The sequence below is a fragment of the Phycomyces blakesleeanus genome, assembly GCF_001638985.1.
Source record: "Phycomyces blakesleeanus NRRL 1555(-) unplaced genomic scaffold PHYBLscaffold_11, whole genome shotgun sequence".
Classification (NCBI taxonomy): Eukaryota; Fungi; Mucoromycota; class Mucoromycetes; order Mucorales; family Phycomycetaceae; genus Phycomyces; species Phycomyces blakesleeanus.
The window spans coordinates 141,684-164,364 of record NW_017265144.1 but is presented as its reverse complement, the minus strand read 5'-3'; the positions used below and the strand labels follow the sequence as shown (position 1 = coordinate 164,364).

Sequence of the window (22,681 nt, the reverse complement as noted above, 5' to 3'; positions counted from 1 at the left end):
GAAATGGTGTTACGATATTTTATTATTTTCATTATATTGTATAATTCAAGAATGGGTAAATTCGTCAGGCTTTACAGTGTATCTTACTGTATTTTAATTTTATTTTAAATAAAACAAAAGAATACCAAGAATCGCTGACTGAGCATTATAAAAATATAAAGCACCAATGACTTTTTGATTATATATATATTTACATTGAACTCATCTTTTTCACAAGTAGTATTCAACCTCATGATAATTACAAATTCAATGTGACCAAAAAGATAAAATAAAAGTAAAAAGTAAATTACAGCCAATTCATTTATTATTATAAACTTTGTTATTTGTACAATTATAGAATATGTATTATTTGCTTTGAAGGCTCAAAGCAAAAATCAAAAACATGCTATTCTAATGGTAAAGTTACATATACAATTCAATATTGGTTTAAACGAAGAACAAAGAAGGAAAAGAAGAAAAGGTCCCTGAGAGGGATCGTCCTACGGAGTAACCATAGGATGTGGGTTAAACTGGCTGGTGTACGTGACTCGTCCGATGAATGAGACTCCGGAAGAGCGGAGCCAGCCCGGCAAGTGTTGTGAAGCTATGGACACCGCGCATAAGGAGGTTCCTTCTTTCCAGCGCCAACATGAAGGTAAAAAAAAATAAAAAACATGATAGAATCACCTACAAAAACGACAATCGAATACCTTGGACCAAACGGATGAATCGATGGATGGATGGATTAGGGAAAAAAAAACTCACGCATGTACCATTGATAATAGTTGAACATCGCCAACCCAGCCACTGGCTGTCAAAAGTTGATTGAAATCGACGATGAGCGCCGCCTGTGAGTTGATGTGGAATTGAATTGATAGATGGAATAAAAATAAATGCGACATTCAGGCTAATATAAATGATTAACTTTCATAGCCGTGGTTTCTACGACAAGCGCATGTCCCAGGAAGTTTCTGGTGATGCTCTCGGTGACGAGTTCAAGGGCTACGTCTTCCGCATTTCCGGTGGTAACGACAAGCAGGGTTTCCCCATGAAGCAGGGTGTCCTCTTGCCTTACCGTGTCCGTCTCCTCTTGAGCAAGGGTCACTCTTGCTACCGCCCTCGCCGTACCGGTGAGCGCAAGAGAAAGTCTGTTCGTGGCTGCATCGTCGGCTCCGACCTTGCCGTTCTCTCGCTCGTCGTTGTCAAGCAGGGTGAGCAGGACATTCCCGGTCTTACCGATGTCACCGTCCCCAAGCGTCTTGGTCCCAAGCGTGCCTCCAAGATCCGCAAGTTCTTCGTAAGTATTTTTTTTTAGATATAAATACAAATATAAATAATGAGAATAAGGAAAAAGGATTCAGAGTATTTACATATACATATATATATATATATATATACTTTATTAGAACTTGAGCAAGGAGGATGATGTCCGTAAGTATGTCATTCGTCGTGAGGTTCAGCCCAAGAACGCCGAGAAGAAGACCTACACCAAGGCTCCCAAGATCCAGCGTCTTGTTACCCCTCTCACTCTCCAGCGCAAGAGACACAGAACCGCCATCAAGCGCAGAAGAGCAGAGTCCTCCCGCGAAGCCGAGGCCGAGTACAAGCAATTGTTGGCCAAGCGCGTCAAGGAGACCAAGGATCGCAAGATCGCCAGACGCAGAACCTCTTCCATCCAGAAGTCCGCTTCTGCTTAAATCCAACCAAAATAAACAAATTCCCTTCTATATTTGCGCTTCAACCATGGAAACAGAAATAATACACAAAAAGTTTAATTTTTTCTTTAATTTTTTTTTATATTATATATATATTATATTATATATATTTTGGTGTAATCTTATCGTCAGCATTAAAGACAAAACTGAAAAATGAAAAAACAATAAGGAATGGATCACACTTGTACAACGCCTGAAGATGACAATCAGAGTGATACAGCTAAAACAAAATATTACACGCTCACAAGCCAAGCTAAAAAGGAATAAGAATAAGAATGAGAATAATGAGAATAGTAATTAACCCCTTCTTAATCTTTTTCCTTTTCTCTTGCTTTGAATTCCTTTAATAGATACATATCTATCTATCTATCTATCTCTTTAGTAAATATCTATATATCTATAATATATAAAGAATATAACCATATCATATTTTAAGACTAAAGAAGTTTACTAAAAATAAAAAATAAAAAATAAAAAAAGAAAAAAGGAAAGAAAATTGCCTATTTGTTCAATGACTTCAGAAAATCCTATTGTTCAAGTCCCAGAGCCAGAAACACATTATGATCAGGATGACTTAATCTACCAACAAGCTGGTCCGTCCGAAGAAGATGCTTTTGATAATGCACCAAACGCAATCCCACAAACTCTCAAACTTGACTTACGGGGAACTCGTGTACAGTTGGATAGAGACGTCCTAGTCAATTTACCTGAGAGTCTACTGATTGCCATGTTTCCAAATGGACTTGTACTGGGTAGACAAGATGATGGCGATGATGATTTTGAGTCTCAATCAAGAGATTCAGTTGGAATGGACGACCAGATAAACTATGTTGACTTCAATCCTGCTTGTCTCGACTATGTACTTCGCTTCTATCAACACGCACACTCTGTCTACCAATCCAACCAAACTGGCGACGCAGAACAGCAGCAAAAGCTTCTTGCGGCAACATCTGCAACATCGCCTGTGTACTACCCACTGCTGACCAAACAGCCGATCATTGTACTCCGAGAAGAACTCGAGTACTATTGCCTTTCGCCCGACAATTATTCATCCTCGACTCTCAAAATATCTGGTGGTACATACCTCAAAGAACAAGACCAGATATTCGATGCACTCCAGCGCAATATCTCTCGTGAGAACAATGTTGCCGAGCAGCATCTTATTGATATGCTTTGTGATGCGGGATTCAAGCGAGACGATCGTTGGGGACATCGTGAATTAGAACCACTCCGTACCTGTATCATCAGTATGGGCCTTGTTTTGTTAAATACAACCGGTCCAGACAACCACATGGCTACTGCACAGAAATTGCTCTTGTTTTGGAGAAAACCAGCAGTAAGTTAACAACCTATATTTTATTATAGTCTCAGCTAATATATACCTACTTGTTTAAATAATAATAATAATAACGATAACCTTTTTATTAGAGGAAATGTTGGTGGGATGGAAACACAGTAGAAATTGAGGGTCAGTCTGTGAGATTGTGGGCAAGAAGAACATGGACCTTAGAGTTGGCATTGGTTTAGTCTTTATCTTGAGTAGAGTAAACAGCAACGACCACAAATAGTCGCAGTAGTATTCTTAATAGCAAGCTTATTGAACTAAAATATATACATACACACATACATACATATATATATATATATATACAAGACCCAAATCCAAATCCACTTCATTTACATAGCAGCACAATCTTCGTGACAGTCTTTTTTTATTTTACTTTATATAGTGTTTGATACTTTTTTAATACACTGTTATTTAATCTTGGTTGCTTGGTTAACTGAAACACCCTTTTTTTTACGATGAGCGAAAGCAGAGAACAAAAAGATCTAGTTAAAGAACATCGTGAACCAGGCACTGGTCCTGGCAGACGGAAGACTGTCAGAAAGGGCATGTTTGCCAAAGACCGTAAGTTTTCCTTAAAGATGGACTGTCATGGACACTCAATCCATTGTGTCTGGCAGTCAAATTGTTGATGTATGGCTTTGGCGATGTTCAGAATCCAGCGGCTGATTCAATTGCTGTTATGGATGATCTTGTGATTGACTACATTACTGAAATGGTAAACAACAGTATATTGATGTACAAAAGAGAGGTGTGGTATTAAACTGCATACACACACACTATATGTATATATGCATATATAGTGTCTCAAAGCTTCCAAGGTAGCGGAGAACCGAGGCAAGGTACGCGTAGAAGACTTTAAACACATCTTACGCAAGGACGCAAAGAAGCTGGCACGTGTTGAGGAGCTTATTTATATGAGTGAAGACATTCGTCGTGCCAAACAACTATTTGATGAAAAAGAGATGGACCCTGCTGAAGAGACCTAGCTGTTATTCTTTTTTCTTTCTTTATTTCTTTTTATTTTATGTATATATACACATCCATATGGTCTTCCTACCCTTTATTACATCTATCTGTCTACCTTTTACTTCTTCAACTTTCCCCTCACACCGCTTCATCATCATAAAACTACTTAAGCAAAATACTATATAATATCTTTTTTATCAGAAAATGAAAACTCTGGTGGGAAAACTTCTTATGATAAAAGGTTTTGAGTCAAAGATTAATAAGACAAAAAAATGTGGGAGAGAGGGAACTCGACTGTATCAAATCTTGTTTTGGATCTTATGATTATATCTAAGTAGGTTTATCTATTATTTTTTCTAGAATTCTTGAGAATTCGATAGGTTAATTGTCATGCGTTACTGTAAGTTTTAGGACTACGATGATAGTAACCAGGCTTATAGTAGAGAAAATACATTGTCGAGAAAGTATCAAGAGGAGAGAAGCCAGATTAGGAACCCACTTGCTTTACATTTGCCTTTTTCTACGGCTTAAATGTTACTACCTGTGATGATGATAGTGAGACGGTTGGGGTGGTGGTGGTTGGTGGCCGCCACCCTTCGGAGAACAAAAGGGACGATATTAGGATATTGATGTAGGTATAATGAAAGTAGCAATAGTAGTAGTAGTAGTAGTAGTAGTAGTTGGAAGTAAAGATTATTATGAGAGGAAGTGTAGTAAGGCGTAATAAAGGAATATTTTTGTATCTCGTTAAAAAGCACTTTCCATATTCTTACTTTTTGCCAATTGATTCTCATCGGCATACGCCTAGTAAATTAAATATAATATCAACTTTTTTCCAATATTGAGATACTAACACTAAAACAGTCTCGAATACCTCAAATTGTATAACAAATACAAAAAATAAAAGGTTAACTATATATCAGGTACTTAGAGAGTCAGAATCGTGATTCAAACTTGCCAAACAGGACACTCTACAAGAAAATGCTTAGAGGCAGCAACTAATGAACTAAAAAAGAGTATGAAGAAATACTCAAAATACCATAATCGAGAAAAAGAAAGAGCTTTACAGTAGATATAAGCTGAAGTCACAGGAATTAGTTAAAGTAACTATAAAACAGAAGAATGATAATTAGAAAAGTAAGAAGCTATCTAAAAAATTACACATGGAAAGTTCTATTAGAGAAAATAAATTAAGTCTTATATATGATTGGGGTCTTTGTAACAATAAAGCAAATAACACAAAGAATAGTGCTGGATCAAGCACAAAACGTAAACCATTATAGAAGCTGTACATCCTTATACATATAATTCAATATATACACCTTGTTCTACACCTTATTTATCGTGATTATTAAGAGTTCCTTTCTTAGTATAAAAATATATCTTTTATGATATCTTTATAGCTAATACATCCTTTCTTAGATTAATTATCTACATAAAACAAATAGCAAGGGTAATAGAGTGGGGAAATATATCTAAGGAATAGTTTCAATCGTGATACATAATAAAACTATGATAGGTACAGGTATTGGTCCCCTTGTTTATAGTATTTTATAAAATTATTTCGATTCAATTGATCGACTTTTATACTTCTTTGATAACTCTTTTTTCCCAAGAAAGGTTTTGTCTCGGTACGCTTCAAATATCTATAGTGTAATGTATATTTTAGAGTAAGCCTCAAATAACAGGTTAAATGTTCTTACTATGTCTTTGATCCCGGGTATCTGCATAACAGCGCGTTCCTTTCTAACTGTATTGGCAAGAAATTCTGTCTCCATTTGATGGAATCGTATATTACGAATCATAATTTCAAAATGCTTTTGTATAGCTTCCAATTCCTCTTTAATATATTTTTCCCATCGTATATTCTCTAGCCTTTCAAGCCTTTCTGTCTCTGTCTTTGTCTGAGTATCTGAATTACAGCTATTGTCTTTATCATCTTCTTTGATATCTTTGGCTTCTTTTTGGATTTCTTCGTATATATTCACATTACTGGGAGTGGGAGTAACATGTGGCGCTTTAGCGATTTTCTCCTCAGATTCCTTTTCTTTGGCTTTACGTAGGTTAATCACTGCCTGGATAGCAAACTCTCTTCTTGCTAGTACTGCTTTGTAGAATCTTGTCTCATCAATTATTCCTTGTAAGCCATCTATCTTGATTGCGCTAATAGCACACTTATCATTAGCAGAAAGCCACCCCGGGGACATAAAGATATCCGGGTAGCTACTTTTCATATTTTCCTCGCATAAGGCCCGGGTTTCGTCACAGTCGTACAAATCTAAAGCAAGAATGAGTAAAGAAAGCAGAAATCTTATTAGACGTTCGCTTACCTGATGCTTCCCAGATATCAAATATGTTGGACTTGTTGATCTGAGCTCGCAAACATGAAAAGGCATAATCTTTGATACGTTTGGACTGGAAGCGATCGGCAACTTTGAGAATGTTTATGCAATGGGTACTGTCATTTATGTATATATTCCTCCCATAACTAAAGTCAAAAATCAATTGAAATATGATTGGGTCAACTCCACGAATCTTCACTTCATTCTCGGTAGATTCTTTCATGCCGCTAAGGAATATATCCCTAAACCACGGAGATTCTGCAGCCAGAATAAACTTGTGGCTATGTATTGTGGCCTTTTCATCTGATGTTAATCCTTCAGTGCTTTCAATTTCTTCCGACTCATCAATTTCGTCCTTAAATACATGTATAGTAACATCTTGAAAGTCTTTGAAATCTTGATCATAGAACTTGAGAGGTTGGGGTTTTGGATATGGGCGGGGTCCATCCAGTGAGTTTTTGTTTTTTTGTTCAATAGCCAGACCAATAGAAAGAGTGAGCCGGTCGTTCGTGAGATATTTTTGCAAATTTTGCAATGTAGTGACTTTCTGATATTCACGTCCGTATGAAGATCCTCCTTCTGCATTATTTCAAAGGTTAAACAAAATGGAACTCGATATATGGAATCTTTATACTTGCTAAACTCAAAGTCATGCGAAAATCCTAAAAACATGTTAGAACACGAATTTTGCATTATATACTATCATTCATATATATAATTTTACCTTTATCAATAGATTTCATTCCAGACTTAATTATAGATAGAGAGACTTTGATTTTCTCGGTAGAGTCTCCTTTGTCACTTGTTGAATATTTTCCCATTGACATGACAAATATCCCAATGTGCTTTTAAATCGACGTATAAATACGTATATAAATACGTATATAAATACTATGTTATGGTTTATTTGAAATTAGCTTACTTCAGGGTAACTTGAGCTTCCTTTCTCCAACTTATTTGTAAAGATTATTTTTTAATATTGTTAGGCATTGGCTTTCAATTTTTTTTATTAGTTTCATCTTACCTGGACAGTCCTATAATTTGAATATGTAGCCATCAGTTTTTTCTTTCTTTAATATATGTATTAACATCAACATATATGAATAATATCCAAATCTCACTTAAAAGTTCTTTATATAATATATATATATATATTACCATTCATGATTTCCGACATTAAAGCCCTGACTGTTTAAAATAGCTTTCAAAGGTATCTTGGACCATTCCGGTATAGTCCATTTATGATTGCATTCATTAAACAATCCAACATTTTCATGTACTTTACCTAGAAGAATTGTAAATAAAAATAAAGCCTCGATCCTTAAAGGAAAATTATGATCGAATGTTCTTACTCATTTGAATCAAATGTAAATTAGAGTAGTTGAATTTCTTCTGTAGGTTAAAGGAACCACACTTTTATATAGGCAAAATCTCGATTTAGTAATATTTGATTTATGGCGTTCTTCAGCATGCAGAGAAAACTCATTCAGAAATGAAAGAAAGTCGAGAATTACATATATAGATCATCATATACTTGTTATAGAAATTGCTTGCTAACTACTTTCACTTTGTTAAAAAAAAAACGTAATTTGATTCTGGAGGTGCTCTTCACGCACCCAGAATAACATATTGACGTTACGCATGGCTTAAAATCTTGGCCTTACACGAAACAATTTTGGAGTTGTATGTTACTCAAGCTATTTCTGGTTTACTTGATCCCTGAAATGTTATCATAGTGCGTGTATTTTCTGTATTCTTTCTTGCTTTCTTTATTTTGCAACACGCTTTATTAAAACAAAGCAACATTGAACTAAATCTATGTTATTGATACTGTTCTTGGAGAAGGAGGGATCGACGAATATCTTCAAGCATTGTCTAATGCTTGCCCTTGTATTTATCAATCGACGAATAACTCAGAAGATCAAGTACATCTCTTTGGAAGAGCATTTCTCATTTGGCAAGGATTAATCGCTCAATCCCAAGCCATAAATATACTTTAAAAAAGCCGGGATGTTAGTATGGATTTACAGTATCTTTTTTTTTCTTGGGCTTCCCTGTCAATTAAATGTAAAGTCGAGTTAATGACTAATATCCAAATGGCAGCAACTACAATTTGTAGACATAGTCTTGCCAACTTAGAGCATCTACAGCGGTCTGTATAAATTTAACAATATTTTAAATTTAGATAGGAAATTTAGAATTTAGAACATGCACAACGGTCTGGGTAAAATTAGCAGTGTATTTAAAAAAAGCCCTGGATGTTTTTGTGAATTGTTAAATTTTAAAAAGCAGGTAATTATTATTTAAGAAATAATCAGTTAAAACTTTTAGTTAGGCAATGCTGGAGGATAAAAACTTCTAAATTTCCTATCTAAATTTAAAATATTGTTAAATTTACACAGACCGCTTGGATGCTCTTACACAATGTAAACCAGCCATTAAACAACATGGATTCGGATTACAAGAAGCTTTAATATTAATATATATAAGAAATGCAATACTGACTCTATTTAACAAATAATACTCATAGAACTTATTGTTTCTTTTCAATTTATTCCTATATTTCAATTTGACACTCATTTTTGTTTAAATGTTTCCTTGTTTCCTACACTAGATTGGTCACATATTCTTCTCTTTTACATCTCGCTTATTATTATTATTAATAATAATGAAATAACTATTCTTATAATGTACTTGATGGGATTAAACCCTTTACAATAAATATAAGCTGCTATATTCTAATTACTCAAAAAATAATAATAAGACATTTGATAAGTGGTTATTGGAACAAAGGGTTTATTCTCAAGAGTTACTTTTACTGACATCAGATTCTAAAAAACTGAAAATGAAGATTAGACTTTTGTGCATTTAAAAAAGCTTGTATAAAGATAAAACTTACTTTATGCGAGGGCATTTGCCCATTTGGTGTATTGTGCCATAGAAAGGTCAACTGTATTGCACGGGATCTTGACGCGCAATACAGACAAGAGCTGCTAGTATACCACGGGACCTTGACGTAGACATACTAGCCTAGACTGCCATTAGAGGAAGTGACGCCCCCGTCCTATGACACAATACTCGCCATACCTTCCGCCCTAGTAATGACAGCTGTACATTACAGAACCTAAGCGTATCATACAGAAAAAATCAGATTCAAAGAAATAAAACAATTAGCATTTGACGGTACATTTCAAAGAGCCTGTACAAAAATAAAACTTACTTCAGATGATGGACTTGAATATTTATCGCGTCGTATCATAGCAAGGTCAACTGTACTTCACGGAATCTTGACGTGAAATACAGACAAGAGCTGCCAATATATCATGGAATCTTGACGTGGGTCTATTAGCCTAGATTGCCTCTTCGAGGTCTTAATGCCTCTTAGCTATGACACAACGCGTTTCTTTTATATACATTTAGAACATGAACGTTAGATTTGATTAATTAAACAAATTACAGGCTTTCTTTTATATACATACCATCGTCCAATGTAAATGTACACCTGAAGGTATTGCAGGGCCATTACAATCAACACCTCACAATTATATCAGCAAAACATCTGTTGGCTGACGCAAGCAAGAATGATGCAAGCAGGAATGATGTAAGCAATCACGTGCTGTTTAAACTCTAAGGTGATGGCTGGTCTAAAGATATCGAAATAATTGAAAAATGAAATTAAATGAAATTAGGCAATAATATTAATTTTTGTCTGACATTACCTATTGATCAAGGTACGTTTTTTAACGGTTGACCATGTATTTAAAGCCGGGGTCGCTAATTTTTAAACAAGGAAAAAGTTAAATAAAAAGGATCATTTCGATCAAAATGGGAAATTAAATACAGAAAATCAGCTATATATCCAAATCGTTTAAGCAAAGGGTCTTTAAGTGTATAAGTAATATGGTAAGGCACATGGATATCCACTATATAAAGTTTGTTTGAAATTGATTACTCAAATATTGATCAAAAACTCAAAACGTTTCAATTTAAAAGAAACCCTATTAATATTAACATTCGGGTTATTTTTATCACATGGGCATGTTTCATATCAATATTTCTTTAGGGCATACATCTCTAATTTTTTATAAAGAACTCTTTACGTAGCTAGAGTAATATTAAGGCTTAAGAAGACCTAATGCTTGGCCTTATACAAAACAATTTAATATCTGTATGTTACTCTGGTTATTTATATATTTATCACAAAGATACCCCCGCAGTAATTTATTTAGCCCTGTGGTGTAAATAGATTATTTGCTTTTTTTATACTTCCTTAACAAATTTAGGCATTTTTAGAGTAGTTGATATCTCCACGAGTTCGCATTTGTTTTTGTTGAGACAAGTATTGACGGACCCGTATTTATGTTCTACACAGCTTTACTTAATAGGCTAAAAAGAAAATTTTCCAGACTTTTTTTCAGTTGTCCTGTGAGTAAAAGTGGGTATCGAAAATGGACTTTTTTGGTGCAAATAGCCCGATTGATAGTGAATTAAGATTTTATAAAGTGAAAATGTGGGATGTTTTGGTCAATATTTGAGCAATCGATATCAGAAAATGTTGATAAGGTGAATCTTGATGTGTCTAACCAGGTTACTTATAGTCATAGAGCCTATTAGCTTTATGAATAGTGATTTATAGCTGATTTTCGGTGTAGAATTTGCCAATTTGATCAAAAGCATCATTTTCGTTGATAGTTAAATTTTTATCCAAATAGTACATTCGAGTATTTAGCAGTTGTAACCTTGCTGCTACGAAATAAACCTATCTGAAAAAAGCAAATTGGGCAATTAGTCCCAATGACTTCCCTTTTTTCTTTTACTTTGATATATTGCTTGGAACTGTTTATAATCAATTTGATATACAAACGGAATACGTTACTATTATAACTTAACAAGTCAGCATTCATAATTTATATCTCAAGACAGCAATCTTAGACAACTAGGACACAGACATTAATATACGGTTAATTAAATAGCAGCTGCCTCTCAAAAGATAAATATATATAAGAGACTCAAGGGACAATAATTTGTATTTTATATGCCTTTAAATACTGATAAAAAGATAAACCCATTAAAGTCTAATATATTATGTGTGTGGGTGTCTATACACTTATATAGCGATATTTGAGATAGATCCTCGATGTTCTCTACAAATATCAGCTATCAGGATGGATTATTTGTACTTTATTCTTTGCACATAAACCTCGTTAATGAAATACATTTAATGTAATATTGTTAGCTTATAACATTTTGAGCTATATTATTTTATTGCTACAAGTTTATAGTACAAAAGCTTTAACATATTTAAACCGAATGATTGAGAGACTATTCTGGGGATCTCTTTTTCAGAAGAAGAAGAAGAAGAGAAAAATATTGCATAGTTCTTGTAAGCAATATATATTCTAAGATACTAACATTATCATTTATGCGCAAAACAGCTTTGTAATATCTCTGAGCATACTAGATATCTGTTATCTCTAGCTTCCATATACAGGTTCTTTTTGATCAAATAGGCTGTTTTTAGTGATTTTGATTCAATAAACTAATATTTGCACGATAAAAATATCTAATGATATGATGTCTGATACAAGCAGCTCTCAATATAATCATATTGCTGAAAACATTAATATTACTCTCATTATATCAAAGAAATAGGACTAATTAGCAGAGAGCAGACGAAAAAGCTAAAAGAAGAAGAATAATAATTATTGTTTCATAAATACAATGGGACTATTACTTGGGTATCTAGTCCATACTTCCCTTCACTTTCTCTCTTTTAAACACAAATATACATAAAAGATATATTATTTTCTATTTTTTTTTAAAAGAATAATAGCACCGGATTCTTTGTCTCTGGATTACACAGATCAATATCCTTCGGAATGTAAACTTGATTTGATACAGACGAAGTGTGAAAATGGTGGTAAAATATATCACACTCGTTATATTCCTCTCACCCACAAATCTCATTGGTGAATAATGGAGGGTGCAAACTTGGCAGCAGGATTTTACTACAAAGTAGCAAGACTCAGCTTATTCGACTACGAAAGCGTCACTTCAAGTCATCGAAAGTTTTTTTTTACGTGTTAGCAATAAAGAGTCTGTAGGATTCATTGCAGGTTAGTCCCTCTATCTCCCATAACATCACTATGTTACGATTGGCTGATACGCTTTACACAGCAGCACATCCAACAACAACAAAAATTGCCTTGGCCTAGTATTAAACTGTAGTACTGCAGTTTGGGGGGTTTTATAAGTGGTCTGGCATTTTGTTGACAAAAAATGGTCTCATAAGAGCTGTTAATATTTATATGTGGATTGAATATAACAAGGAAGAGGGAAAGCATCCGATAGTCAATATGATTTTTTACTACTTTGGTACATGTTTTCTCTTTCTATTGGTTATAATTTATATTAACCTGTAATCGTGTAACTGTTATACAACGGAAGGGACAGCCAATAAGAAACAGTCATTACATCACAAAAACCAACTTTCTTGTAAAGTAAATCAAAAGAGAATAAATCAAAGTAAAGAAGTAAAGAAGTAAAGAAGTAAAGAAAGACTTTGGTTTTGATCGGTTGTAGTAACAACTCTAAAGACAGAGTACAAGCTTCAATAACGGCAATTTTCAGGTTACTCTAAGCTGGTCTGTGCACTTCTTGTTCCAACAGAAAATTTTCATTTCATTTCATTTTATTTTATTTCGGGAGTTTAATCAACACAATATAAATAAAATAAAGTAAAATGGAATAGAATAAAATAGAATAAAATAACATATTCAAGAAGAACGTATTAAACATATAGTGAAGCCCTTTTACAACAGTAAAGTACAGACCTCTTGGTACTTGGACTTGGTGCTGATACGAATCTATAGAAACTTATCACAGTGAAGAAGCGTTAAATATACATGAACCGGTTGGTTGTTCTTTTTGTGTGTGTGGTAATCCTCAGAGAACGTGCGGTACCTGTATTAATCATCATGTGAAAATATACAGGCTGCCTGGTAGTTGTTTGGGGGGGAGACAATTCTTATCTACCCATACCTATGTGTGTCAAGTTGATAAAGGCGTATAAACAAATATATTGATAGCTTGGAGTGTGATGTCAGCGCGACTACCATCAAAAAACAAAAAACATATATATACCTCAGTTATTCCCACCTCCCCTGTTTTTCTTTCCTTCGCACTTTGTTTATACATCATTTATCTCAATGAATTCCAAAGTATACAACGCTCTCTGCGCAGCCTTCGCGCTCGCTTACCTACTCGCCCCAGCGCTCCTATTCATCCCTGTGATGCTATTGGAAGCTTCTCCTTTGCCCTCTGCATTTTGCATGGCCAAACCTGCAAGAAGACGCCCCTCCATGGCGGGAGTGGGTGCAACCCCATCTCTTGACGTGAGACCAAACGGCGAGAATCGAGTCGAAGCTCACGATACTGTGATGCGTCAGACAATCCTTGGCCTTGTGTCAAACTGGGTAGGCTCTTTGTGGTCTACTGGTTCACGAACAACGGGAGAACCCTCAGGTAGCTTGTTGAGTGAGCGCCACGGAGGTATCCCAGGTCATATGTCCGTCGATGATTCCTCTTCGGAGGAGGAAGACGTTGTTTGTGTAGGAGAGTCTAGCGTGTTCTTTGGAGTAGGGCTTCGGGAATATATTCCACACCTCCTTCCCTTGGATGAGTTGGAGCGTGGCATTGATACAATGGTGTTCCCAGTTGACGGCGTAGCTGGTACCTGTGGGGAAACCCATGCTGATCTCGACGAGGGTGTGTCGAGTGAGCTTGTAGATATATGCGATGAAGCTGAGGTCAGCGTACGACTCAGATTCATCTGTGAAAGATTTTTCTCAGAGGGTTTTGCAAATCCAAGACTCCCTACAAGATTCCTTGACGCGATGTTGGAAGAGGAGCTCAACGACTCTGAAAACAAAGGTCATTGCGACTCATTGACTGAAGTCGCTGAACCAGAGTGCGGTTTGGTTCCAAAGCCAGTCGAGGAAACTTTTGTCTTTGAACAAGAGTCCGTTCAAACCCCATCGGGTTTGAATAATGCTGGCTTGAAGGATCCAAAGCCAAAGTTTGGGACAGTAGAAGGTCTTGATGAGGCGTTCGCTTTATCTTCTTGGCAGTCAGCGAATGGTTTTTTTGGCGAATGTCTCTCCACAGGACTTCCCACACCCATGGAGATTGACGACGACCTGGCTTGGAGTGAAGTCGTGGAAGTCGAAAATCCCATGGAGATTGATGATGATGTTGTCGAGGTAGTGGTGCCTGACGCTATTTGTGGCGAAAAGCTCGTGGCCCACACCTGCAATCCGACGGTTGACGATTTGCAGCACGTCTCCCAGTCTGCAAAGAAGGATTGCAATGCGAACAAGATCCCAACCTGTGTCCCGCAGCAGGTTGTAGACGACAAGGTGGAACACAACATGACACGATTGGATGCGCCCATCGCTGTTACTGCGCTGAAGCCTCAGAGTCGCGGTACCAAAAAGTCAGGTGGACTGAAAAAGGGCGGAGAGTCGCTTCCTGCGTCTGTGTCTGGTCTGCTCGCCGACGGGGCAGAGAAGGTTGGAGAGTGCGCTCCTGCGGTCCTAGGACCAAAGGGCCATTCAAAGACAGCCAAGCCCGCCAGTCAGAGTGGAAAGAAGAAGGCTAAGGACACCGAGGTTGCAACAACGACCGAGAAAGCCTCTGGCTCTCGCGAGAAGCAGCCAAAGGAAACCAAAGCCGAGACTAAGGTCTCCATGGCTGCAAAGTTGAAAGCGCTGGCTTCCGGCGCTCATATGGAGCAGCCAAAGGATCCCAAGGTTGAATCTTCCACCAGCGTTGGGAAACCCAAACGTTCTCTTGTCAAGGGCAAGAAATCGGCAAAGTCTTTCGATGCGCCAACAAACAACGGTTTGTCGGCCGCCGAATTCCAGGCAAAGGGTTTCTAAAATGCCAAAGATTCGGTGCCAGTGAAGCCTACTCCTCGTGCTACATCCAGTAGCAAGAAGAGAAAGCCTAGTTGTGCTTAGCTTTTGAGTTCCATCGGTTGACTTTGGACCTAATTGTGAACGAATGTTGGTTAAGAAACAAAATTTTGCTTTGGCTTGGTTCCTAAAGCCTGGTACTGCATCCAGCAGTAGAAAGGTGGTGGAAACAAGAATATGGCTTCCAGGAAATCCCCAGACAGATAACTCAAGAATGACAATGGCTGTAGTCACCCCCTTTGACACGTAAGCTTTTCTGTGTTGGTGCCGCTGACTCAGGGAAGGGTTGGGTAGGCAAAGAGGAACAAGCAAAGTACGCCACAGCGTAATTCAAGTCATGAACCGGTTCAAAGGTCTGCACATTAAGATGCGATCTGTACGCTTCACCAAGCGGACATCTTGTCGGTCGGTTGGCCCTGGAGCCAAGCCGATGCGGTCGGAACCAAAGGTCGATCCTGAAGCTTCTGGTAAGCTTTATGGTGACACTGGAATTCCCAGACCTTTCACAGTACTTTTCCTTGGGACTATCTGCGTGGTGATTCACGTTGGGTCTCTTGGTTAAGCTGTAAGGGTAGCCTCTTTTACGTTCGGTTCCTACTGCTTTCAAATTCAAAGGACTGGATTATCGTTTCCCTCTGGGATTGACACCATGCTCCGCCTGTTAGCTTGGTTCTGAGTCTTGGCTTGGCATAGACAGTATAAAGAGAAGGTAGATTGTGGAGGTTTACATATGAGTGTAACCTATGGTGGTACTAGACTGGTTTTCAATCCTGTTTGCCTCTGGTATTTGCCGTTTATATACATTCGAGGGTGGTGCTTGCACTGCTGTAGGGTTGGCTTGAACTTTTTGTTCGTAGGGTTCTTGTTGACTTCCTCTCAGGTCTGAGGCCGAGATCTGTGAGTGGTGGTTTCTGTACGAGTAGGGCTTCCAGAGTCCTTGATTCTAGGCCGTTTTTGGGCCACGGTGGTCCTGTTGGCTGGTCTGGTCTGGTTGGCTAGATTTCCGGTATTTTTCTGGAGATTGCGGTTGGCTGGGTCTCTGGCCTGTTCGGTACCTGGGTTCTGGGTCTTTGTAGCTTGAGTTTTGTGCTTAAGCCAGGGAGAATGAATACTGTGGGGCACGGTGTTCATTATGTAGTCATGTCTGGCCGAATGGGTTTTGCTTCCTTGCCGGATTCTTTCTTGGGGTCCTTGGAAGGCTATTGTCAGTCCCCTACTTTTTTCTGGTGAGTTCCTGAAGATTCACTGGTAGGCTCGGAAAGGTCCTTTTGGACTTTGAGCTGGCTACACTATAGATTGTAGAAAATCTATTGCTGTGGGGTAGACAGTCCCAAGAGGTTTTGGAAAAAGAGCCAAGAACATCTGATTTCTATCAAGATTGGCGAGTTTTTTTCCACACAGACATGACGGTATATCAGTCACTATGATTGCTACTAGTCCTTGTGTCCGGACTCAAATGATGCATACACACGCATGTCCAGACATCCGCAGCTACTTTGAGATGGCAAACCCAAAATTCATCTGCGTAAAAGGATATGCTTCTAGGACTGATCAATTAGGTATCAGTGACTTTGTCAGTCGAACCAAGATAAACTGACTATACAAGAAATTGTCACTGAAGAGATAGCGTGGAATTCGCCGATGGTTTCAAGCATCACGCATAACCTGTGGTTAGAGTCCTAGCCACCCTCATTCGAGGAGGTCTCTGATTGATATGGTCTGGTTTATTTACCAGACCAAGCAGGGTGAGCTAGAAATTGTCACCAAAAAAGGCAGGTTACAGTTAGCGACTGGAAATGCGTATAGTCAAGAAACCAAGACCCGAGTCGAAGGGCATTTACGTACACTTTCAGTTGTGAAGGAGAAGCAAGGTTACTTTCGACGAACCTATCCAATCCAGGTCGAGACAAGTGCTTAAAAGCCATGCATTTATATATATATATATATAATTTCACGAAAAATTGGGTCCAGTATCAAAGCAAAATTGAACATAAACATGAAAAAAATGAGATCAAGCATCCAAGAATCCAAGAATTCGAGCATTCAAGTATTCAAGCATTCAAACATTCAAACTTTTAAACCGCCAAGTACAAAAGGTTAAAATCAAGTAGGCTAACCCAGAGTCTCGCCATCTCGCTGGGTTGGCCAAAAAGCACATGAAGAGTCTCGACTGGGATATGGTTACAACAAGAATAAGTTCCTCATCATCATTCAAGACTATTGGCTCAGGACTGCAAGAAGGTATTTGAGATGGCTGGGTTTATATTATGGACCGAGAACACCAGCAGGAACAAGTAGAGGCCTCCAGTAGTAAACGACAGAGCTCAAGGCAGAAGCAATGTGAACCACAAAGCAAGCAATAAGGCAATTTTTCAAGGGTTGTTTTTGTCTCTGGATTTCTTTGTCAGAGATAATATCAACCATTAGTCCGTTTATCCAGAAGATAAGTACTATTTATATACAATATGTCTCGGTACTAATTATATGATATTTTTTCATCTTCCCAGGGCCGCCCTGTGACAGGGCTCGCAATAATACAACCCTTTAGAGAATACCAGAGAGAGCTTGTGAGCGTTGGACTTTACCAAAAGGTAAAGCTGCTCGGCACGCTAGTCGTACCTTTTCTCCCCTCAAAATATTGTACATTGCATTGTATGCCTGTATATATTTAGGGTTCTTGGTGTGGTAAGCCAAGATCTGGTAGCTCCTCTGCCATTCAGTGGTCAAACCCTTTTGTGGTTGACCCCATCGCTGCAAGTTGGCACATTGTTTCTACTGGAAGCTTGGTTGTTTACTGCGGGTGGTTTCGTATACCTCCTGCTGGTGGTCAAGGCCCATTCCGCCCGGTCATCGAAGAGCATTTTGCAGTCCCGAGCCCATCTCTTCAGATGATGATACATATTCCAAGATCCATTCCTTTGCTTACAAAACAAATCCTATCAATTAAGGTATGTTCTTTTGGTCTTTCAAACCTGCCTCATATGTAAATATGTTCCTCGTTTTCTCACTCATTTTTCTCTTTATCTTTTTAAGTCATATTCGGCCTTATCAACTCCAATAATGTGGAAAATTCCGAAGCCTGAATCCTGTGCAAGTATGACAGCAGCAAGAACCAAGTCAAGCAAGAAAAATATAAAAAAGATACAAAAAAAAATACAAAAAATAAGATACAAAAAAAATACAAAAAATAAGATACAAAAAAAAATACAAAAAATAAGATACGAAAAAAAGCAAAAAAAATTATATTCACAATTATCTCTCTATCTCAAGTCGAAACTCATATACTAACAGAATCCCTGAAATGGTCAAGCCACGGTTTGCTTATATGTCCAAGTCCAATTCCAAGTCTTGTCCAAGCCCAAGTCCAAATGTCCAAACACTCTCTAAGTACTGTTATAGTACTAGTAATAGCGCACACAAGTATACAAGTGGAGAAGTACACATACATGCACACAAACACATACAATTTCTATTTTTCTATTTCTTTCTTATACACACACACACAAATACACACACACATACACATAGTCATAGTCATAGTCATAGTCATAGTCATACAAACATACATATACACACTTATATACATACATATATACATACAAAAGTAGAGGCGCATTTCTATACAAGTCCAAAATCTGGGTTGTATCTCCAAGTCTCAAGGCCAAGTCGATTTCCAAGAAGGGGTCCAATGCAAAATTCCAACAGCAAGTTCCAAAAGAAAAACCAAAAACCAAATCCGAGGCATATACTAAGTCCTCCTCTCCAAAAGGATCAAAAGAAATCCAAATCCGAGGCCTATACTAAGTCCTGTAAAAAAAACAGGCATATACTAAGTCCTCCTCTCCAAAAGGATCAAAAGAAATCCGAACTCGAGGCATATACTAAGTCCTCCACTCCAAAAGGATCAAATCCAAAAACCGAGGCGTAGACCAAAGCCTATCAGAAATGATCAGGCACATTAAGTCCTCCACTCCAAAAGGATCAAAAGAAATCCGACCCTGAGGCCTATACTAAGCCCTCCTCTCTCTCTCAAAAAAAAAAAAAGCAAAAAAAAGCAAAAAAAAAAAGCAAAAAAAAAAAGCAAAAAAAGAGCAAAAAAAAAAGCAAAAAAAAAAAGCAAAAAAAAAAAGAAAAAAAAGCAAAAAAAAAAGCAAAAAAAGATGAACAAACCGGAAGAACTCTGCATTGGAACCTGGACCTGGATTGAAGCAAAGCTGCGAACTGGAACAAGACTCTGGATTAAGACAAGGTATGAAATCCCTTTTTACATATATACATACAAAGCAAATGAAGTCTTTGATCAAAAACAAAAAACAAAAAAAAATGCTCAAAAAAAGAAGCTCAAAAAAAACAGAAAGAGCAAAAAGAGCAATACCAAAACCCCCTTCTCTTATTCTTTTCAATATCAAAACCCATCCTTTTATTACTATTCCATGAAATTGACTGGACAAAAAAAACCAAAAAAAAAAAGAATAAAAAAAAAATAAAAAAAAATCAAAATCAAAAAGTCCAAATTATCCTCTTTACTATGTGTGCTGTGTTCGGACAAAAAAAAAGCAAAAAAAAAGAAAAGTCCAAATTATCCCTTTTATTATTTTTCAATATCAAAATCCTCTCCCTCCTCATATCACTCTTAGCTTATATTGACCGGACAAAAAAGAAGAAGAAAAAAACGGACAAAAAAAAAGATCAAAAAAAAAATCAAATGGACCAAGAAAAAAAACCGACTAGACTTGACTGGAACCGACTGGACTGGACTGAAGTAGCATGAACTTGACCATCTTATATTATATTATATTTAATTTAACTTATATTTCATTTATACAAATCTTTGAATAATAAAATTTTCCTCATGTCTTTGATATAATATTTATATTTCTGTCTCTTTTTTTTTGGTGACCTATATGGAGCTTACTGTTAGAAATCCCAAGGAAATGGAGACTTTGTAAATAATTTAAGCATAAAAAAAATCCATCGTTCAAAAATGTAGTCCCTAATTCCGAAGCAACGACATGACAATGATGTTTATATATTATGTACATCTACAAATAAAAAATAATGTACACACAGTAAATACTATATAAGCAATCTTAAGGTTATAATTACTTATTGATATATATATAAAAAGCTCAGAGAAGAACATGTTGATTTTATCCAGGATGCTTTATATGGCGAATGTCAAGTAACCATTGGAATTGTCAAAGACGTTGGGCGAAAATAGCTGCAGGCGATACAGACGCACAAGTATTCCTTCAGTTTGTCAAGAAAATTACATTGAGCTTAGATAGAGAAAATGTCGTTTCCCATTACTTTATTATGGACAACGCTGCCATACATACAGCTAAACTTGTGAGATTCTATTTACACGGCCACACGAGGCACATGGGTCATATACTTCCCCTATATCGCCCATTCTTGGACCCCCATAGAGGAATGTCTTTCAAAGCTAAATAGTTTGGTTAGAAGAAAACCTGGTCTCTCTGCTGATGAAACTGTAAAACGTATTAGTAGTTACAGTAAGCAAACCTGCAAAGAAAATTTGAAGGTTAGGCTAATGACAGTATCTTATCATCATGTGTCTCTATAAAACATTATATTGATAAACAGCATATTAATGACAATGTTAGCCAATTGGACTTGAATAACCAAGAACAGCTGATGTGATCAAACAGGTAGCATATATGCTTGGACAAGACAAACAAGATAAATAGATCTCTTAGAGCATTCAGAGTGGTGTGTGCAACTAAAATAATTACTTAAAATAAAAAGCCGCATTCGAAAGATATATTTTAGACAATCCACAGCAGTCTGGGTAAAATTAGCAATGTATGTAAAATTACAGCCTACAGTTTTCTACAAACAAAAGTCTTTTTGTAGACTGATATTATCAATTTATAGTGCAAACAGCCTATGTGTACCCACTTATAAGAGAGAAAAAAACATAGTAGGCCAATTGATAGTGACACTTCTACCCATACAGAGATTGAAATACCATCTAGTGTTTACGCAATACTGCTAAGAGAGAACTGTCTATCAAAAATAACCTTTACTGAGCCGCAACAGAAACAAAGAAAAAAATCCTTTTTAACGATGCCTTGAATCTTCTTTTTACATACCTCATCCCTTTCGGGAATCCTCAGTCAAACCTCCATGCCTAAATTGACTTTACAAATCTACCGGAATTGACACCAGTAACCATAACATATTTCTTTTTTTTGACACCTACCAACATCAACTTCAAAACGCTATCAAAATTGACACCAACAACAACCATATTTAATTCTTTTTTTTTGGCGTACCGACACCAACACAATGCTATCAAGATTGACACCACCAACCACTATATTCAATTCTTTTTTTTTGGGGGCTTACCAACACCAACACAAAGATATCAAAATTTGCACAGAGAACGAAACCATTCATAATATTTTTTTTGTAATATGTATTGGAGGTAATATATTTAAAGGCGAAAAAGCTAGAGAATAGCCAAAGCTGATTTAGCTTCGAATATTGTAATGTCTAATGTAGATGGAACTGCTATATGATTAAGGACAAATTCAATATCAAGAATAAGTTGGAAGTGGCCGCTCGATATGGATATCCAGTGTGTGGCATTGGATACGCTGATTGAGCGTATGTATGATCTATTAGGTTAAATAAATGGCGAATAAGGTGTCTAGTTCAGGGAATATTCCCTGGGTGGCGACGAGGACGACGAAGATAGCCCCGTGAGTAGCCATATACGTATGCATAGCTGACCTTCAACTGTTAATACGCTATTGATTTAGATACTAGAGCTTCAAAAGTGATGGTGGTAGCTATAATGATTGAATATTAGAGATTGAGTGGGATCAGTTTCGTGGCTCATATTAGCATGAGGAGGATACTGAGAGGATATATCCAGAGCTCTGCGATATACAATACAGTGGATAATCTAGTGGCTGAATTAAACACACCCGAAACTAGCAAATATGCTAAAGTATACCGAGTTGCTAATGTTGTTAATTGGGATAGATGATGAGCAGTAATAACGTTATGCTAGTGTTATGCGGTTCCTTACAGCCACAGGATAAGTAGCGAATTTAAGTACGGTAAGGCCAAGCTGTAGTTAAAAGGGGCAGTAATTAAATGTTCAGAGAGTCTTGTTCACTTCTATCCTATGAGAAAACGTGGAGCCCTGATACTTGTCTTGACTGTGAGTACTAGACGAAAGCAAATTACGTTATTTAAATTTTCAAATAGCACTGTATACGTTTAGTCTATAATGGAGGCAAAAACTTGATCCTTTAAATCAATTGGAAATACACTACTGAAATAAAAACATTAATAAAAGAAAAAATTTAAAAAATACTTGTA

General features: G+C 36.9%; 8 protein-coding genes across 8 annotated transcripts; 6 read left to right on the top strand and 2 right to left on the bottom strand.

Annotated features, from left to right (window-relative positions):
- Nucleotides 1-628: 628 nt before the first annotated feature.
- PHYBLDRAFT_158874 (hypothetical protein) lies at nt 629-1,676 on the top strand (the record flags this gene model as incomplete). Its single annotated transcript, XM_018433872.1, has 4 exons — nt 629-634; nt 765-829; nt 913-1,276; nt 1,386-1,676. The coding sequence occupies 4 exons, from the start codon at nt 629-631 to the stop codon at nt 1,674-1,676; spliced, it is 726 nt and encodes a 241-aa protein (XP_018291216.1).
- Nucleotides 1,677-2,340: 664 nt separating this feature from the next.
- PHYBLDRAFT_100540 (hypothetical protein) lies at nt 2,341-3,218 on the top strand (the record flags this gene model as incomplete). The annotated part of the gene is made up of 2 exons (XM_018427592.1): nt 2,341-3,030; nt 3,123-3,218. Coding segments are annotated over 2 exons (786 nt in total), but the record flags the coding sequence as incomplete, so codon positions are not given.
- Nucleotides 3,219-3,497: 279 nt separating this feature from the next.
- PHYBLDRAFT_65772 (hypothetical protein) lies at nt 3,498-4,028 on the top strand (the record flags this gene model as incomplete). Its single annotated transcript, XM_018441530.1, has 3 exons — nt 3,498-3,603; nt 3,660-3,757; nt 3,843-4,028. The coding sequence occupies 3 exons, from the start codon at nt 3,498-3,500 to the stop codon at nt 4,026-4,028; spliced, it is 390 nt and encodes a 129-aa protein (XP_018291214.1).
- Nucleotides 4,029-5,567: 1,539 nt separating this feature from the next.
- PHYBLDRAFT_65771 (hypothetical protein) lies at nt 5,568-7,706 on the bottom strand (the record flags this gene model as incomplete). The annotated part of the gene is made up of 7 exons (XM_018441529.1): nt 5,568-5,654; nt 5,712-6,286; nt 6,339-6,929; nt 7,075-7,195; nt 7,375-7,384; nt 7,509-7,635; nt 7,703-7,706. 7 exons carry the CDS (start codon nt 7,704-7,706, stop codon nt 5,568-5,570), a joined length of 1,515 nt encoding a protein of 504 aa, XP_018291213.1.
- Nucleotides 7,707-13,558: 5,852 nt separating this feature from the next.
- On the top strand, nt 13,559-15,887 carry PHYBLDRAFT_145577 (hypothetical protein; the record flags this gene model as incomplete). The annotated part of the gene is made up of 3 exons (XM_018431484.1): nt 13,559-15,281; nt 15,379-15,571; nt 15,620-15,887. 3 exons carry the CDS (start codon nt 13,559-13,561, stop codon nt 15,885-15,887), a joined length of 2,184 nt encoding a protein of 727 aa, XP_018291212.1.
- Nucleotides 15,888-15,934: 47 nt separating this feature from the next.
- Nucleotides 15,935-16,456, bottom strand: PHYBLDRAFT_145576 (hypothetical protein; the record flags this gene model as incomplete). The annotated part of the gene is made up of 3 exons (XM_018431483.1): nt 15,935-16,008; nt 16,079-16,207; nt 16,243-16,456. 3 exons carry the CDS (start codon nt 16,454-16,456, stop codon nt 15,935-15,937), a joined length of 417 nt encoding a protein of 138 aa, XP_018291211.1.
- A 292-nt stretch (nt 16,457-16,748) lies between these two features.
- Nucleotides 16,749-19,253, top strand: PHYBLDRAFT_145575 (hypothetical protein; the record flags this gene model as incomplete). The annotated part of the gene is made up of 10 exons (XM_018431482.1): nt 16,749-16,898; nt 17,001-17,225; nt 17,437-17,566; nt 17,634-17,728; nt 17,833-17,916; nt 17,998-18,273; nt 18,359-18,441; nt 18,617-18,712; nt 18,931-19,077; nt 19,148-19,253. 10 exons carry the CDS (start codon nt 16,749-16,751, stop codon nt 19,251-19,253), a joined length of 1,392 nt encoding a protein of 463 aa, XP_018291210.1.
- Nucleotides 19,254-19,485: 232 nt separating this feature from the next.
- PHYBLDRAFT_181448 (hypothetical protein) lies at nt 19,486-22,533 on the top strand (the record flags this gene model as incomplete). Its single annotated transcript, XM_018438471.1, has 4 exons — nt 19,486-19,574; nt 21,854-21,929; nt 22,006-22,053; nt 22,164-22,533. 4 exons carry the CDS (start codon nt 19,486-19,488, stop codon nt 22,341-22,343), a joined length of 393 nt encoding a protein of 130 aa, XP_018291209.1. The 3' UTR covers nt 22,344-22,533.
- Nucleotides 22,534-22,681: the final 148 nt, after the last annotated feature.